The sequence below is a fragment of the Haliaeetus albicilla genome, chromosome 16, assembly GCF_947461875.1.
Source record: "Haliaeetus albicilla chromosome 16, bHalAlb1.1, whole genome shotgun sequence".
Lineage (NCBI taxonomy): Eukaryota > Metazoa > Chordata > Aves > Accipitriformes > Accipitridae > Haliaeetus > Haliaeetus albicilla.
The window spans coordinates 8668451-8686120 of NC_091498.1; the positions used below are offsets into that span (position 1 = coordinate 8668451).

The window sequence follows — 17670 nt, forward strand, 5'->3', positions numbered from 1 at the left end:
ACCTGCTGCTCTTAAACACATCTTTCTGGACACAGAAAGAAGTAGAAAAAGGCCTATATTATAGTGACTATGAAAAACTTGTATTCTAGCCTTTTCACAGGGGGGTCCCTTCAGAAGAGATAGGGGTCCAGGCAGACTTTAATTCTTAGGAGCACAGCCATGCTTATATCTGTATAAAAGACTTTCTTCCTCTCTTGGCATTCCCTCTTTGCCTGCGCAGCTGCCCAGAGCAAAGTGCATCTTTCCATTTATAGATCACCCACAGCAGGAAATATCTTAAGACCTCAAACCTGTTATCAGTGTATCTTACTGGATGTGCACAGGAGTTGCTGAGTCTTGATGTGAGAGCAGCAGGACTGCCGTGAGGCAGCTGAGAGCCATACATAGTCATGCCTCTTGGTGAAGTTGCACAAAATTAAGAGCCCAGAGGAATGTGGTCCAGGATGAGCTTTGCAGACTGGCATTTAGATAGGTAATGTTTGCAGTAGAGAGTAGTGAACTCACACTGTCCTTGGTAGCTGAAGAAAGGGACATCACAGTGATGCTCTGTGTGGTCACCAAGAGGTGTTACCCACAGTGACATTCATCTGGCCATATGCAGACTCCTGTACCTGAGGCTGTGCTGTGCTTCCTTTGTCTGCACAGACTGGGTCAACAGCAAATAAAAACTTGGGTAAAGTCAGGTCCCTGTACCATACACACCATCATTTGGATCTTCTGTCTTGCCCAGACCTCCACTGACTGTAACAGGAGCCTGAACACCTTGCATATGGAGATGTGCTCTGACATTAGATCAGCTCCATCTCCTCTGTGTTGTCAGGTGGTGTGCATCTCACTTGCAAGATCCACGTGCTGGGTGTGGAAGTGGGTGCAAGGTATGCTACAGTATAAAAAAAGATAATAGACCCTGCCTCTGTGGGGCAGGGCCGGGTCATTCTGTTTTGGGCTTACTCCACTGTAAACTCTGATGGAGCCTGTATCTTCCAAACTGATCCTGCCGCTGCTCTCCTCTGCCCCACCATCGGGATAGGATCCTGATGGGCTTTAGGATGGCCTAAGGGCAATCACAATACTCTTCCCCAGAGCAAAAATGCTGCCAGAGGCAGCTGCCAGTTCTGGTCAGTCTGTGATGCTGTGGGGTTCTCTCTTACAGGGTGCTTTCCATGCCTGCCGGACAACATCTCGGAGATGAGTTGTATTCCTTTCCACTCAATGGACACGCTGCACAGTGGAGCAAGAGGCAGGACAGTACCAAGCTCACAGGCGTCACACCTGTTTGTAACCTCTTGGGAGGCTTCAGCTAGCCTGAAACCAGTTTTCTAATGCGATTTGCAAGGTACAGGAGCTTTACCAGTGAATTCTTTTTCTTCATTGCCGAAGAGGCAGCTGCAGAGACTTTGCTCAGGGGACTCCCACTTCTCATCTCTGTACCTGCAATCTTAATCTTCTCCATAGGATGATAGGTCTGTCTCCGTATGGAAACCTTGACTTGCATAGCCACTCTGAATGATGGTACTCCCTGGACAAGAGAGAACTTCTTGTTAATCACTTGCATTTAGACAAGATCCCAGAAGTATCCTTGTGACTACAGTCCACCAGCCCATGACAGCAGTCCTACACGGCTCCACAACTGAAAGCTTACAGTTCCTAGGGAGAGTTTGCTTTCTCCCAATACACCCTTATTGGCTTGGGTTGTGGTCACCTCAGTACCTGTGTTGCCAGTACCCTCTGTCTCTAGGCAGGAGGAAACCATTCCCCACTGGTTGCTTACACATAAGAGGGAAAGAGAGCAGAAAATGTTGTTTAGAAGCAGTTTCTTCCCTATTGCTGTCAGTCTCCACAACAAGCTTTGCATGACCTACTGATCACCAGCTGAGATCTTGCACCAAGAACTCATCCACTGAGCCAAACCAACAGCAGTTCACACGGCAGTGAAACTTCCTCTTGACTTGGACTGGGGTGCTTTTTTACCTGAAACTTGATGCCCATCATGCTCTGCAGGCACCAACTCTGCTGCTCATTCTCAGCAGTTGAGCTCTAAAGGAAAAAGAAACAAGTGCTTTTCCTCACAGACAAGCAGAATGTCCTTGATTCCTTCCAAAAACAGGGTGGAGACAGCAGGATTGGACCCTAAGCTGAGCGCCAGTATGGCTATCTAGGCAGCCTCGGTCTGTGCCCCTCTTCAGGACCACCCCATCTACCGTGGCTGGGACCCAGGTATGATCAGAGACTGCTTCAAATACAGAGGTATGTCACCCTGTCAGTGCCCACAGGCCACCGAGTGCAGATGTCATCACTGTCAGGGGAGACACTGCCCGCTGCAGCTCCAAGAGGTGCTCAGATGTTGGAGCAGCATCTGCCTGAAGCAAGGTGATTGCATCTGGCTCACACAGTCAGAGCCCTGCCACTCCTTTACATCCCACCACGCAGCTGCAGAGCTGGCCCACAGTTTTCCTGTCCTGTACACAAACACCACTGACTTCCCCCAGTGCTTTCTTCTGCCTGTTGAAAACAGACGCCCCTCTCTGTGGAGGGACAAGGACAGTGCTGCAGAAGGGAAGAGGTTTGTTTTGGAGGTGCTGTGGGAACAGCTATGACCCAGCAGCTCCCATATCTTGAGTTACACTCCACACTCATTCCCACATCCACCTTCCAGACAAGCAGCTACCACAGTAGTGCGCATGTGACTATCCGTACATGCACATTATACGCTGTATCTCCTCCCTCTCCCTTGGAATTATATGCCTCAATTCTGAGAGGCAAATGAATCAAGAAAACAGAGCCAGTTGGAAAATATCTATGGAAACATTTATATAAAAAAGGAAAGTGTTTCAATGACTTTTTTTTTTTTTTAATAAAGATTGCCTGGAGGAAGGGAAATTTAAAAAAAAAAAAAAAAGTGTTTCCTTTTGCAATTTTTAGATGGTTTCCCAAATTTGTATTTTTAACCCTTCATTTTATTCTTTTATTTTTCATGACGTGTATAAGTGTCAAGTTGCATAACAAGACAAAAAGCTAATGATTTTAAATTAGTATGATGTGGCAGCTCTAATAATCTTAAATTATATTAATATAAATTATATCAGCTGCTATCACCAGTTCATGACATGGCAATATTAGTACAGAATGGGATAAATATATCAAGTATAATAGGAAAAAAATTTTAAACTCAAAATCCAAACTAAAAGTGAAAGAAGCTTAAACTCTGAAGTTAAATTCAGATTTCTGAAGTGCCTCCCCCTGCCCCATGTTTATCAGGAAGTATTGAAAATTAATGCATATTTTGCAATTTGAAACCACAATGGATTTATTTTTTTTTTAAAAAGCCTGTGAAATTGCAATATCCACCCTGAGCACCCTGCTTTGCTCAGAGGTTAACTGTATGGCACGATCACAACTATCACCACCACACAAAAAAAAGATTACTGAGATCGATTGCTTGAATGGCATCATCTTCCCTTACCTCATTGTTCAATCTTCCAGGCTTTCCACAGCTAATAAACAGAATTGCAGCCTGACCAGAAGTGCCACATCTCAGCAGTGCTCTCATGGGGCTGGCTTGCTTGCTAGCCTCTGCCAGCCTCAGGATGCTACGTTCTGACTCTTTGCCCTTATTTTCATGTTAAAGAAAATGTTTCCCTTCAAAACTAAGTATGCTGCCTCAGGTCCTCTTCCATGTGTTGCATAGGAGACGCTGCTGCAAAAAAACCCCTCTGAGGCAGTGTAGCCGTTCTGCAGCAAATGGCCCAAAATGCCTTCTGCAGTACCTGCTTGTTTAACCTGGGAGTTTGCATCTTGGAGGCATCTTAGCATGTACCTGCCTCTTCAGATATCACAGTAATTATTTACCTCTGTTTATATTCCCAAACCTGCTGCTAAGCAGCTTTCCAGCCATATAATATAAACCCAGTTACAATCACTGTGGAAGAACTGCTGCTGACGACTTGCTTGGCATTGCAGTTCAGTCTCTCAGAGAAGCAGCGTATTTAGGAGGGCCTCCCCCCTGCCCTGTGTCACTGCTGGACTTACAGCTTAGTTTTTACAAAGAGCCGGACAGCACATACACCCTGAAGATGAGGATCGCTTTGAGTGTATAGCTTTCCTCCCAGTGATGAGCCCCGTTCTGCTGCAGGACAGCGGTCCACATCCCGCAGGTCACTTGTGTACCCAAACACATCCACCAGCCCTCTCCATCTCATGTTCTTGGCATGGATCCAGCTTAGCATGGTGCTTCCAAAACTCCTTCCAAGGGAACTGGCTTCAGTCCTGGCCAGGAAAGCTCTGCATCCCTACAACACGACATGTTAGGTTAACACAGGCTTCCTTGTACTTACCCACAAAACTCTGGCTTACCCATCAGCTTTTCAACCCCACAGCTCACCCCAGTAATGCAACTCCATGTCTGAAGTGCAAGGGAAAAACCACCAGCAGCAATAGCTGTTGGTTTTCCCCTTCTGTCAGCCAGGACCAGGCTTTTCCTTAGCCATGGGCAACCAGGCAGCTTTACCCTGCTGCTCGGCCAGCTCACAGCATGCAGCAGGAGCCCCAGCTACTGACCCAGCAATACAGCTCTTCTGGCACTGTCTGCTCTCCTCAGATGTTTCTCACAGGTGACGTCTCTTTTTTCAGCTGCCTCAGTGGTTTGTTCAATATTTTACAGCACATACCTTGAACTCTTGCTCTAGACTCAGTCTCACTGCTTGTAAATAATGAACACAGGTGTCACTCAGTAACTGTACACTGGGTTGTTCTTACCACAGACCAAGATTAAATCTGAGAAAGAAAACCCTCCTTAAAATTGAAAGGGGCCACGCCCTCTAATCATGAGTGCAATAGGAGCTGATTGTATTATTAAACTTATAGCAATGACTTCAGGAAACACGATGTGTTTTACTCAAATTGCACACTTTTTTTGAACAGCTGTAAAATAGAGTCTATGTGTAAATATTGCCATCACTGAAGAAGTATTTGTAATTTTAGCATATAAATATAACAGGCTTTCCAGTGGGCTTGATGATGCCGTGAGGCTGTGCATCAAGCACTCGGGTAATTCCAAAGTTGTAAATGTATTTGCTGTATAGAGGAAGTGTGTCAGTGCTCACTTCTCCCAAGGAAACGGAGATGCTGGTTCCTTTTGGACAGCCAGTGGCTTTCCCCAGAATGGCTGGCATCAGCCTGAGGGGTCAGCAGCTTGCTGCTTCATGGAGTGGCTTCCTTTGTGTCCAGAAACACCACTGCAGCACGCAGAGCAGTGCCTCTCCAGCTGCTTGGGTGGCATGGAGGGGTGACAGCTTTGCAGTGCAACCACCAGTGCTGTGCATTGTCAAACTGCAGCTCAGGGGACACAGACGAGGAGAGACCCACAGTCCTCCTGCAGATGGTACCTCCAGAAAAGGAAAAGGGCAGGAAGCACAGGGCAGGGTGGCGCACCTTGGTGCTTCAAGAGACACTTGACGAGCATTTCCTAGCTACAGATTGAAGCAATAGGCACGTTGGTGTCATCTGTAATATAGGAGACCTCATCTCTGCCACCCTCGCACATCACTGGAGTGGTCAAAGCACTGCTCCAATGTCAGCCTCCAGTGGACTGCTCTGTATGTGATGAAACGTGAAGCCATTGTTTGCAGATGCCTCTGATGGTCAGTAACCTAAGGACCAAAAGGATCATCTTCCTAGGCTGCCCAGCATGCAGCACAAGCTCCTGCCTTGGGGAAGCAGCACTCCAGGCTGCATGGAATGTATTTTTAAGAGAATAAATCTATTTTTTTGTATTTGCAGACATATATTTGGGCTGGGGCAGCTTAGTTAGTTAGAAGACAAATAATGCAAGAAATCTTTTCATAATCACAGACTCATCCAAGTTAAGCAAATTTTCCAGGGTTACAGTATTGCCTATTTCCCTAAACCAAACTTTGTGTCCAATAGAACTATCAGCACTGTTTCACCCTCTCAAAACTCTCCCTGTCTCAGCATGCTCAGTAGAGGGAAGCCAGCTCTTTCCTCCCCAGGCTGCCCATGCAGTGGATACAGATGGTGCTCACTTCCTTCCAGTTCCACAGTGCTCTTAGTCTGCATGCCAAATGTAAACAGACACTTTATCTGCATGTCTCTCCTGATTCGAACACTGTCAGCTCTACAGTATATAACCAATAAAAACTTCTCTTTTTACATGTTTGTGATGTGGTATTTATAGCTCTGGCTGAATGCCTGCAGAGTGTCCGTTACTCAGAGGTACTGATCTGCCTTGGTGAAGTGCTGAGGCAGCTGCACTCTGCAGCACTGTGTGTTAGTGCTGAGTCTGACTACCTTGTTCTTAGGTTTTTGCCTATATCCAGGCTGATCTCATATATCCATTCCTAGGCTGCATTTAAGATATGGACAGTGCAGACACACGTGGCAAATCAAGTTGAACACAGCCACTCTCCACTTTGGATGACCTGGACTTGGCATTGCTGAGAGCAGGTTGGAGGAAGGGCTTTCCTACAGAGGGAAATGAGCCACCGCTTCATTACATTTCCTTGACTCAGCCAATATAGATTGTAATGGAACCAAGATCCATTGGCCATCTCCTGGAAGAAGCTGGAGGATATAGAGGTCAGTACCAGTGGCAAAGTCTCTTTCACAGTTCCTAACTTTCTGGCACATGCAGGTACAATTAGCACCTACCATATGCAGGACAAGTCCCTGTGACTATAACCATGTCATTTGGAGAGAAGTATGTTGATTTGTAAGGGGCTCTGGGCACCACACTATATTGGAGAAAGCTCTTTTCCTTATATCTGGTTTATTCTGTTTGACTGCAAAACTGGATGCATTTCCAGTAGCTCTATTAAATGGGTTATTAGTTTTGACTGGCATTTTAGGAGCCATCCATAGCTGTCACTTCAGCTGTTCCTCCCTGGGTAGAGCTCTAACTAGAGGTGAAGTCCTACAAAGATTCCTTCTGTTAAATATCTAAGAAAACTGACTTTTGGGTTGGCTGAGACCCCTTTCTATCCCAGTTTACACAGGCAGCTATTGAACATCACTAAAGAGGTGGTTCTTCAGCTCTTAACCATTACTGTAACTACAACACAAATGCTGCTGTGTCTGGCTTGCTAAGGACAGCAGAGATCTGTAAACGTGTAAGTGAAGAGTTACTCCATAGCTTCCACATTTGCTCTAAGTCTCCCCCCTACCAACACCTTAAGCATGTACCACAGGGTGGTTCTTTTCCTTGTTTGTGATTCAAGGCCAGGCTCACCACTCCTATGTCAGGACATTATAGTAGGTGTACTGGACTACTGGCCCACCTACCAAAGCATTGCTGCTTAGCCATGAATCTTGACTCTTTCTGAAGCCGTTTTTAATCTGTTCTTTTTGATCAGTCACATCTACTTGCTTTGGTGGGTTTAAGTAGTCCTCTCGTGTTGCCTACAAACAAGTGTATTCTCTTATTACTCCAGCTGCAAACCTTTCTGCTTTAGTTGTACATGTGAGAAGGTTGCTGCTGTAAATCATCTTTATTGGTGAGATTTTGAGCCAGATCATGCATGCTGCCCGTGCCCAGATCAAGCATTGCTACTGCTCCCGTGGGTTCATGATCAGCCACTCACAGAAGTCTAAGTAGTGTCTTACATTTTAACTCTGGCATCACATCCAAAGCACTATTTACCCAAGCTACAGAGGCAGCTGACGGCTCCCCTTAACTGTGTTTCCTGACCTTGCAAACTGATCTGCTTACCACCTTTACCACCACTCCAATCAGAGAAAGTCCTTAATGCTCACCACCCTTGTAGACAGGTAGGGAGCACCCACCCAACTCGAGCCAGTCCCACCGATCTCTGGATGCCTTTAGCATGCAGCATCACTTTTCACTGGCACAGGGCAGCTACCTGCCTGTTGCCCAGCTACTCATGTTCCCACCAACAGCCTTCCTTCCATCAGCTTCCCAGTGTGCTTATCCTGTTAACAATCTTTATTAACATGCTTTTTAATCCAAGGCATCTGAAACCTAGACTTACTTCCTTGCTTTTGGCATTTGCACAGATGGACATACACAATTGTTTTCAAGTTACCTGCATTCAACTTGCACAGGAATTCTGTGCAGCTGTCATCAGGTTATGGAAACAAGGTTTAAGGATACATAGACCCTTCAGTTCCCAAAGACATCTCTGTTACACACTATCCAAGCACACAGATGGCATGAAGTCAGGCACAGCAGCCAGAGCTATTTCCCTTCAAAACCACCACCAGATAAAGCAGTTGTATTTTGTATCACTTGGTGGCCTAGACACCACAGGAAAGGGAAGGTCTCTGTTCATTCTCCTCAGCTTGCTGAGGACTCAAGCCAACATCTGTTAGGCCTTAGCAGACCAGGGTAAAGCAAGGGGGCAGAAGGGTGAAGGGCACCCTCCTACTGAAGCACAGGCTCACACAAGCAAGAATGCAGTTGGGTCAGGAGGAAATAAATGAACAAGTAGGAGGCTGAGGCTTTGCCATTGCAGAGCTTGGGAAGAGAAACACCTAACTTGGTCCAAGGCCTCCCTGGACTCTTCTGCACTCGCTCAGCTCCAAGCCCCTCTTGGGACTTCAAGGCCAAGATACATCATGTGGCTCCTATTCACAGACCACAACCCCATCACCTCCCTACACCACAAACATGAAGGCAAACCCTTCAGCCCCCTTTCCCTCCAGCCCCCTAACAGGATGGCCACAGCCAAACAACTTCATTCATCCTTAGCAACACTCCCTTACTCAGGCACCGAGGACTCCCCTTATCTTCCTTAAAACCCACCATATTATTGGGAGCACAAGCTGTTTCCTTCTGCATAGGAAGCCCCAACACTGCCTGTCAGTGAATATATTTGACATTAACTCTTACTGACCCAGACTGGTGCCCAACACTGCTCTCACTTCTCTGGTGCACCATGAGTAACGCCTCTGCGTATCTGGGACTAATCACCTCAGTTATGATGCCGTGGAGAATAAACCAACATCCTCCTAGCAATGACAGAACTAGGCCTGGATTAGCCATAAAGTTGAAACCATTAACTTCAAGCTCCCATCCAGGATGCTCCTATGGTTCATCCACCAAAGCTGGGATTGTACAGGGTAAACCATGAAACAAAAACCAAGTAGGCTGAACGTGACAACCAGAGGGTGGTGAAGGCTAGGACAAAATCATCCCTTACCATTTCCTTCATGAAACATCTGCGCTAGCTCCGTGTTCTCAGCTGGTGTTTTTTCCAGGCCCACGATGATCTTACCAGCTGCAGCCCTTCCCATCCCAGGCCAGATTCCAGGACCTCCCTTCAGGAGCAGCTTGGCTATCCTGTCTCCTCAAATGGACCAGCTACCTCCAGAACTACGATGAGTTGCCAATAAATAGGAATCCTGTTTTCTTCAAAAGCTGCAACATCACAGCTGCTTCTGAAAACAGGCACAGTGCCCAAACTCTTCACACTTCAACCATGAGGAAATGCTGGGTGGATCATACCAACCAGAACACCCTGAAGCCTGGGTAAATAATATCCTAAATCCTTACGCACTCAAAAAGCATGTTTCCTCCTGTGCTGACCCAAACCAACTGCACAGTGGAACACAGCAGGAAGATACTGCATAGAGTACTGAGGAGATGGTGAGATTTCCAGCCCCTTTGGGCTAAGGGGCACACGTGAAACATCAGGTAGGGTGTAAGGCTTGAAGGCAAATGGAGTACATTAAGTACTCCAGTCACACTCAGTTCTGAATTACATCCTCCCATCATTGTCGGCTACAGAAAAAGTTGGCTTCTGTTGCTGAACAGGAATTCGGTAGTCTTATACATACATTGCTAGTTGCAGTAGTATTTTTTCATGCTTACCACCAAGCTGAAGTATCCTCAGTGAATCAGGAAAAAACATTCAAATTGAGCAATTTGACAAGCTTTATGTGTTACTCAGTAGTGAGGATACAATTCTGTGAGGGAGGAAAAGTCACTAAGGACAGAAGTATGTTGTCCAAACATCAGTTCTAACTCTGCCCAAGAACTTGAGATTGGAGAAATTTCTGTCCTATAACAGTGAATCATGGCTGAGACTTGAACCTCCCCATGTGTTAAGCCATGAGCACACAAAGCTTAACAAAAAACCTGAAAAAAAAATTATGTGGGACTGTGAGGAAAAAGAAGGATAAGTATTGAGTATGTAGAGTACATATATCATACAACACCTGGGTAAGTAGTGTCCATTTTCAGGTGGTTGTGGTCCACATGTCTCTTCTAACCTTGGGTAACTTCAAACACAATTCCACATAGGTGCAGCTACCCAGGGGTGGCTTGGAAGCAAAGCAAACAATAATTTCACCATTTGCAAAATCTAGCACTAATTACCAGATGCTCAAGCAGAGGAGCAGCATTTGGTGCAGGTACGGAGAAAATGCTGCACAAGCTGTGTGGAAGGACAGACACACTGAGCACCACTATTGGGGATTATGGTGTCCTGCCATGAGGTGCTTACAGCCAGACTACACTCAGATAACTGCAATCTAAAACAAATGGTTACCTACACAGATGATCTCTGCAAAGAGACAAGTACCTAGGACCTCTCCACAAACAACTGCATTCAGGAGCTTCTGAAAGGCACGAACCCATAGATGGAAAAACTACTTTATCATCCAGGCTGGGTTGGCATGCCAAGGTATCTGTCTTTTAAGCATGAAGTCTAAAAAACAGGTAATCTACCCTTGTTCAAGTGAAATAGCCTTAAAGTTATTGGGGTGTGGCGATACACTGTCTAGAAAAGAGAACAACAGAATAACAGTGAGCAGAAGTCCCTTCACGGAGAGGTGTAATTAACACAACATTGATGGGGACCAACAAACAATTCGGTAAAACAGAGATCCAAACTTTTGGGCCCATGAGACAGCAGACCCCCAAGCATAGGATATATCCAAAGCATTTCTGCAAGAGTGGAAAGCTGTGAGCTGGGTCTGGAACATGGAAGTGGTAAATAGAAGCCATCTCCAGAAGGTCCTTGAGCTGATATACAACTGCAGTAACAATACCCAAGGTCTGTGAGCATGGCACAGTGGCCACATACTAGTAAGAAAGATTTCGATGTAGGTCCTGTATTACCAGAACTCAAAGACCTAATTAACAGACTCAAAGGTCCTGAAATGATTTGGACACAGGGACATAATGAGTTTCTCTAGAGAAATGTGGCTGGAGGGAGTCTACACAACTAGTGCAGAGGAAATGTATAAGGTTAGGTGAGATAAAGTCCACCCTAAGTAGGTATCTCAAACATTACCACAATTCTTCCTGCAAAATCTTCCATGAAATGTCTTTGCACATCTTTTATTTGGCAGCAGTCTGAAGTTTGCACTTACTGGTACAGCTGAGTCCACCTCTAATATTTTGATATAGCATGAACATGGCAAGTGATTTCTTCAGCTCAATAGCACTTCTGGATGCTTCTGAACAAGTCACCCTGCTGCTATTTTTTTTGCTTGTTATTTTATGAAGTATGTACTAAACTAGACAGTATTTGCATGAGAAACTACAAAAATTATTCCAAGTATAAACAGGCCCATTAATATAATTGAAGAAAGGCCAGTCTAGATGTCAGCCTTTCTTACAGATTCATTGGGCAAGACACAGAAAGGTTGAACCTACAGCTACAGTAAAAATATGTCTGCTTTGTTTCTTTGAAGCATGGCCACCCTTCATATGACTTTAAGGCTCCCAGTACCATATCACCATGCGTGATAGTGAATTTGGTCAGCTACTCTGCCCCGTTATCTATGTGTGTATGTTAAGAACATGATGATGCTGCGCACACAGAAGTGCAGGATGGTGAAGCCTGGGCTGCATTCCTAACATCAATATTTGCATTGGATATTTTATTGTATTTCTCAGCCTCTGTGATTGATGTTTTCCAGGGAATTTCTAAACACCACGTTGACTGGATGCCTATTAGTGCCTGGAAGTAACGGACAGACTCCACAAGCGCTGTAGGAGCTTTGCTAATAAAAGCCAACAGACTCTGTAGAGAAGCAAGAGCTTTTAGCAGACAAATTGGCAAAGCTGGAAAAACCCCCTAATTTTAAGAAAATTTGTTCTTTGGATAAGACACATTCCATGACTGATATGCACAGGTAATTAAAAGGATGCTTTCACTCTCCACGGACCTCTCTAAAGGCGACTTGTGGGGTTTTTTTGTGTTTATCCAGCTGATGCAGGTATCACCCAGAGCATAAGGTCTGGAAGCATGCCAATAGTTCTGTAATATCTGTGTGCTTTAGGGAAGAATGTCAGTGTAAGCATCTCCTGTATCTTTCAATATTGCTTCCAAATGAACAACAACAACAAAAAAATCACACCTTCAGAAATTAGATACATTGGAAACTGCAAAAAAATCATTGGTAAAAGCAGCGAACTCAAAAACAAATCAGCCCATGGCATCTAATTCTCTTTTGGTAAACATTTTTGGGAAAAGTAACTCATGGAATTATCACCACCTTTAAAAAGAATCTGAAGTATACAAATAAATTAAGTTTAGTCACCTCACTTTATGGAGCCACTTCATGGCTTGAAGACTGCAAGATGAACTCTGAGCACCTTGTTGACCATAATACCCTCAGTTGAACTTTTTTAGAAATATAGCAAGAGACCTAGTCAGATGAAAAGATTAATAAGAAAAAACCTGAATCACTCCAGTGAAGTTGTTCCTCTAGGTTTATGATCCAGTCAATTACTAAGATAGCGAAACAGGGAAAACCCATGCTTTGCAATTAATTTCCACTACAGGCAAGACCATAGCAAATATTCTGAATTCCATACAAAGACTGTACACAAAGACCCTGAGCTAACAGTAGTTTATTGCAAAGTAGATGCTAGCACCTGTCAAAAACACAGGCATCTGGAGAACTGAGAAATGCAAATCTTCCTGCAGATTCATCCCATCCAAAATCACAATCTGACTAGGCAATGTGTGCACTCAGGATTTAGAACCCCATGGCAGATTACTGTGGCCCTTAATCTTCAGTACAGAAAGGGAGGTCCAACTAAGGAAGAACATTTTTCTTTCCAAAATAGGCACCAATCAGTTTTGTTGTCAGAAATGCAATTCACCTGCCCATGGAGCAGAGCGAGAAGTGGCAAGTCCCTGAGAATAGGTGGAAAGGTACGCTATAGAAGGTGCAACCAGACTTGATCACAAGTTTTTGTGACTGTGCCCAGCAGCCTCAAATCTGTGATAAAGGTTATCCCTGATCTACTGAAACAGATCAGGCAATCCCTACAGGGAAGTTAGGGCAGGCAAACAGCAGCAAGGGGAAGAATGGCTACACCATGAAGGAGGACGCTGAGATGAAGAGGGCCTGGTGACCCATTTAGTTACAATGCCATCTCCTCCTCTGTAGGTCACAGGGGTAGGAAGACTGCAGAGACAGCACTTAAAAAAACCCAGCCATTATGGGTCAGACAAAAGGTCCATCTAACAGACCTTGGCACAGGGAGCAGAAAGCAATATGCTCCTAAACACATACATTGATAGTCTGGACTTGAAGCCACCATTTGAGGTACAGCAGAAAGCACTCCTGGGACGACAGAAGCAGTGGGGTAAGAGCTGCTAACTGCTGGAAGAGTACCTGCTCAAGGAATATCACACACTGGTAGTGCTGCAAAGAGTGCGAGACCATCCTGCTCCTGGACAAACAATGGCAGTTTCACCATATGGCCTGGCAGAGCTGAACCCCAACACTAAGTTGACTTAGCACTATGTGCTCAGGCCACCTTTTCCAGGTCTCCAGCTGGCCCTGGGGTGATAGTGCTTCCCCCCAAGCTTACTCCACCCCCCATCCCAGCAATTCCACAGGATACAACCAGAATAGAGGGAGCAGTCTTTGACCTCCACCCAGCCACTGCTCCCCTCTGCTTAGGACGCAACCAATGCCACTGACCATGAGAAACTGGGCCATGCAGGGCAGGAGCTGCAGCACAGCAGCTCTGAAGTGTCCAGCAACTAGCCGCACAGCCTTATCTGTGTCTTCGCTGAGCCTCAAACACCCCTAAGAGCTGAAAGTACTCTGAGCTGTTCACTCTCTAATACCTACTAGCAGGGACTGGCTGAGGAATAGGTCCAGAGTCCCTAGAGATAATGGAGGACAGGGTGCAGCAGGCCACAGATCATGGTCTTCATCTTCCAGTGAAGACTCTGAAAGCAACAAATGGGCTACATCGAGTCAGAGGGCCTCCTCATCTCCTCCTGGCATTCCTATTCCTTTGCTCATGCCCATCACCACCATCAGCTAACACCCACCAACTCCTTGCACACCTTCAAAAAGGGTGGGAACTGTCAGGACTTCATCTCCACCTTCTTACTTCAGTGGTCATAGTTTTCAGATGTCTTTTTGAAAAGGGAAAGTGGGACAGTCTGGTTGTCAGGTGAAAGATTAGCCCCACTCAGTCAAACCAATGGCAATGTGCAAAAGGAAGTTTGTTTACATTTGAAAGTCTTCGACAAACTACTGCGTGTTGTTTGACAGAATTAGCCTGCTAAATAATCCGCTAAGTCTCAGTCAGAACAAACATAAAGCAGAACAAAGCAGCTGAAAATAATATTAATAGGCTGATGCAGAAATGGCTTGATATTTGACTGGGAAATACACCATTTGGCTATGTTAAGTTGAGGACTATTTTATTTTCCTGTGGGCCACAAGTGCTTTCCTGACTTTTTGACACTTTGCTAGAGCAAGTGGGATGACAGTCCTCATGGCAAGAGACAGCACCACCACCAATCCGAATAGCAAACGACCCCACAAATATGGAGACCCATAGAGGCTGGAAGCCTGGTTATAGAACATAGCACCCCAACTCTCAGGTCTCTTTCCCATCTTCAGTCAGACTAGCCAGGAGACTATATCAGCTGTTAGTGGATTTTAAACACCTGTCACACCTCTCATCCTGGATCAGGATTTCTCTGGGTAGTGGTGCTGATAGGCTTTTACCTGAACATAAGGTAGGGAGTCTTCGGTCTCAAATTACTCTCTATTTACTCTCAAGTCACCCCCTGGACACCCCTCCTCCATGTCCTGCTGGACTTCCAATTCCTGCCCCACTTCAGTGGCAGTTTTCTGACCAACCATCACAAAGTCTGTCTTGTCCCCTGGAAGGGAAAGCGAGGATGAGTAGTGTTGCTGAGGAGTACCCCCTTCAATAAAGGGCTCAAGTAGCAACAACATTTACCAAGTTAGATATACGGGGAAGGCAGCACTAACTTAGACAGAGGTTCAGGATAGAGGGTCCCCCATGGCACCAAATTCAGCCACTTCAAATGGGCTTATTCCCCTGACACCTCAAGTCTGTGCCCCCTCACAGACTATTACCCCTGCCGCATCAGAGTCCTCCCCTTTCTCACAGCTTGTTGGAAGGACTGCCTATGGAGATACCCCCCCCTCAGACTTCAACATCTAATGAGAAAGCAACCATAAGATAATAGACATAGTCAGGAGAAAGAATGATCTCCAGCTACTAAGAAGGAGACACAAGAAAACAGGAGAAGCAATGATGCTAGAAGATGGAGAGTCTGTGGCCAAAGACAATACGGCTATAAACAAGTAGGGGCTGCAGTCATGTTTGTGTGTGTATTTTCTTCAGGAAGAAGTGTGGACCATGTTATTGTAGAGGGATGAGCATGGAACTAGAGGAGGTACCGGTCCTCCAGCAGAACAGAAGGTGCAAGGACAGAAGGAAGCTGGGACAGACTGCACATGTACAGACAGGGGGTCAGATAGAGTGAGAACAGAAAAACTGAAAAGTAGAAAAAACCCCAGCGTGAACAGAGACGACAGTTAGATGACATGGAAATAAACTGTAGAAAGAGGAGGATGAGAAAAATTGGAAGAAATAAGAAAAATCTAACGCTAACCAGGGAATGAAGGACAGGGAAAAAGGACCTAAATGTAAATAAGACTGCTCTGTGCAATGAAAGGAAGACTCTATGCACTGAATTAATAAGAAGAAAAATATCAGGAAAAGCAGCCAAACCAAAGTGATTTTCAGCATAACAATGGCAGCTGCGACATCATCTCATCAACCTAGCAGAAATGAAATCAACAGGTACACAGAGTGACTACCTGCAGTGTGCAGAAGTCAAGAGATTAGGTCCTTCAGCTAACTTACTGTCTAGGCAACTCTGTTTCCATATAAACAAATAGGAATAATTTTTCTAGCTTTTAACTTTACAAATATCCAATTCTGATCATTTTGTTTGTTGAAAGTATTTAATAAAACAGTATGCTTAGCACACTCCTAGTAATACCAGCTTTCTTTCTAAAACAGGATGCACATGGCATAGCAGCCAATGGACCATTTTGGAGGGGTGTGATTTGCTGTTACTGGTAGGGAAACAGTTGCACCAACTTCTCAAATGCCAGGTAAGAATAGAATTGGTCAAAAAATATTATTCCTTAAAATAAAACAATAAAAACAAAACAAAACCCAAAGAAGTTTACATAAATTCTACACTAAGCTACTATTTGTAGCAACCAGCTTCTAGAGGGCCTTGTGCAATTACCAAACTGTAAATACACATATAGGTAGAAAAAAAACCCTAAAAAACCTCCAGCTATAAGCTTGCCTTTCAAAAAGTACCTGCAGAGTCAAAAAAGTCCCTGACCAGCTTGGTAGTAAAGGATTCTGTGTACACTGACACTTCAAATAGCTATACGAGATTTTGTAAAAGGATGCCAAGCCGAAGGTTAGGTAAGTTTTTGTAAGGCCATTCTAACGGAAGTATTATACAGTAACTCATGGCTGAGTCCTTTCAGCAGGTACTGTTACAGACTACGTGAATATCTTCATCCCAGAGTCCACAACAGCAACACTGTGGTCTTGTCACTCTTCTGATACCTTCTACTTTTCTTTACATGCTGGCAGCTTGTTGTGGGGGGACCCCAGGCGTAGGCTGGCGAGGCAAAGTATACATGGCCCCAAGAAATTGGTCTGCAATGCGACCGGCTTCTCGCAGTCCACTCAGTAAAGCACCATGGACAGTTGCAGGGTAGTTGCGAATTGTATGTTCTCCTGCAAAAAACAGGCGAGGAATAGGCTGGAGGGAACAGAGAACACTGTTAAGGCTTGTTCATGTTCTTTCAGATTCTGCAGCAAACAGGTACTTTAAGAACAATGTTAAAAGTCCTCTAATCACACTACAGTCTCCATTAACATGAAGATGTGCATACAAAATAGTCTGTATTAAAAATATTTTAGCCTCTCCTACAAATTACCAAGAAAATACACCTTTCATTTCACAGGAGAGTTTCATGTTTGTAATGATGGTTATATGAGGAAATATTTTCCAATTATTTGACAATATCGTTGCTTTGATACAAAGATATTAAAGCTCTACTTGAAAAACAATACTTTCAGAACCAGGTAAGCACGGGAGATTAACATCCCCAGCTGTATACCAAAAAAGCATTTGAATATTGTATCTTCAACTCTACAGCCAAACTGTTAGACATGTTCAAGAAGAATGATGGTTTCTGATCCTGGGACATGAACTCTAGCACAGTAAGCAAACAAAAACTTCAGCAATTCACTTAAGTTAGTAGTTTCTCTTTAAACTGAGACCTAAACCAAGTATTGACAGTGTCAAAAAGTAGGAGAAAAACATATTTTCATATATTATACTCTGCAGAGAATTA

General features: G+C 44.7%; 2 protein-coding genes across 6 annotated transcripts in view; one reads left to right on the forward strand and one right to left on the reverse strand.

The window, feature by feature from the left end:
• The window catches only part of LUZP1 (leucine zipper protein 1), a 42610-nt gene extending 36442 nt beyond the window's left edge, over positions 1–6168 (forward strand). For both annotated transcript variants that reach the window (XM_069803456.1, XM_069803455.1), the window contains one exon: positions 1154–6168. In XM_069803456.1, the coding sequence (XP_069659557.1) occupies positions 1154–1192 (39 nt within the window). In that variant the 3' untranslated portion in view covers positions 1193–6168. The remainder of the gene's footprint in view (positions 1–1153) is intronic.
• KDM1A (lysine demethylase 1A) overlaps positions 2893–17670 on the reverse strand; it is a 58764-nt gene continuing 43986 nt past the window's right edge. For 3 of the 4 annotated variants that reach the window (XM_069803460.1, XM_069803458.1, XM_069803457.1), the window contains one exon: positions 2893–17072. In XM_069803460.1, coding sequence (XP_069659561.1) covers positions 16887–17072 — 186 coding nt within the window. In that variant the 3' untranslated portion in view covers positions 2893–16886. The remainder of the gene's footprint in view (positions 17073–17670) is intronic. The other variant, XM_069803459.1, reaches the window with a different exon arrangement.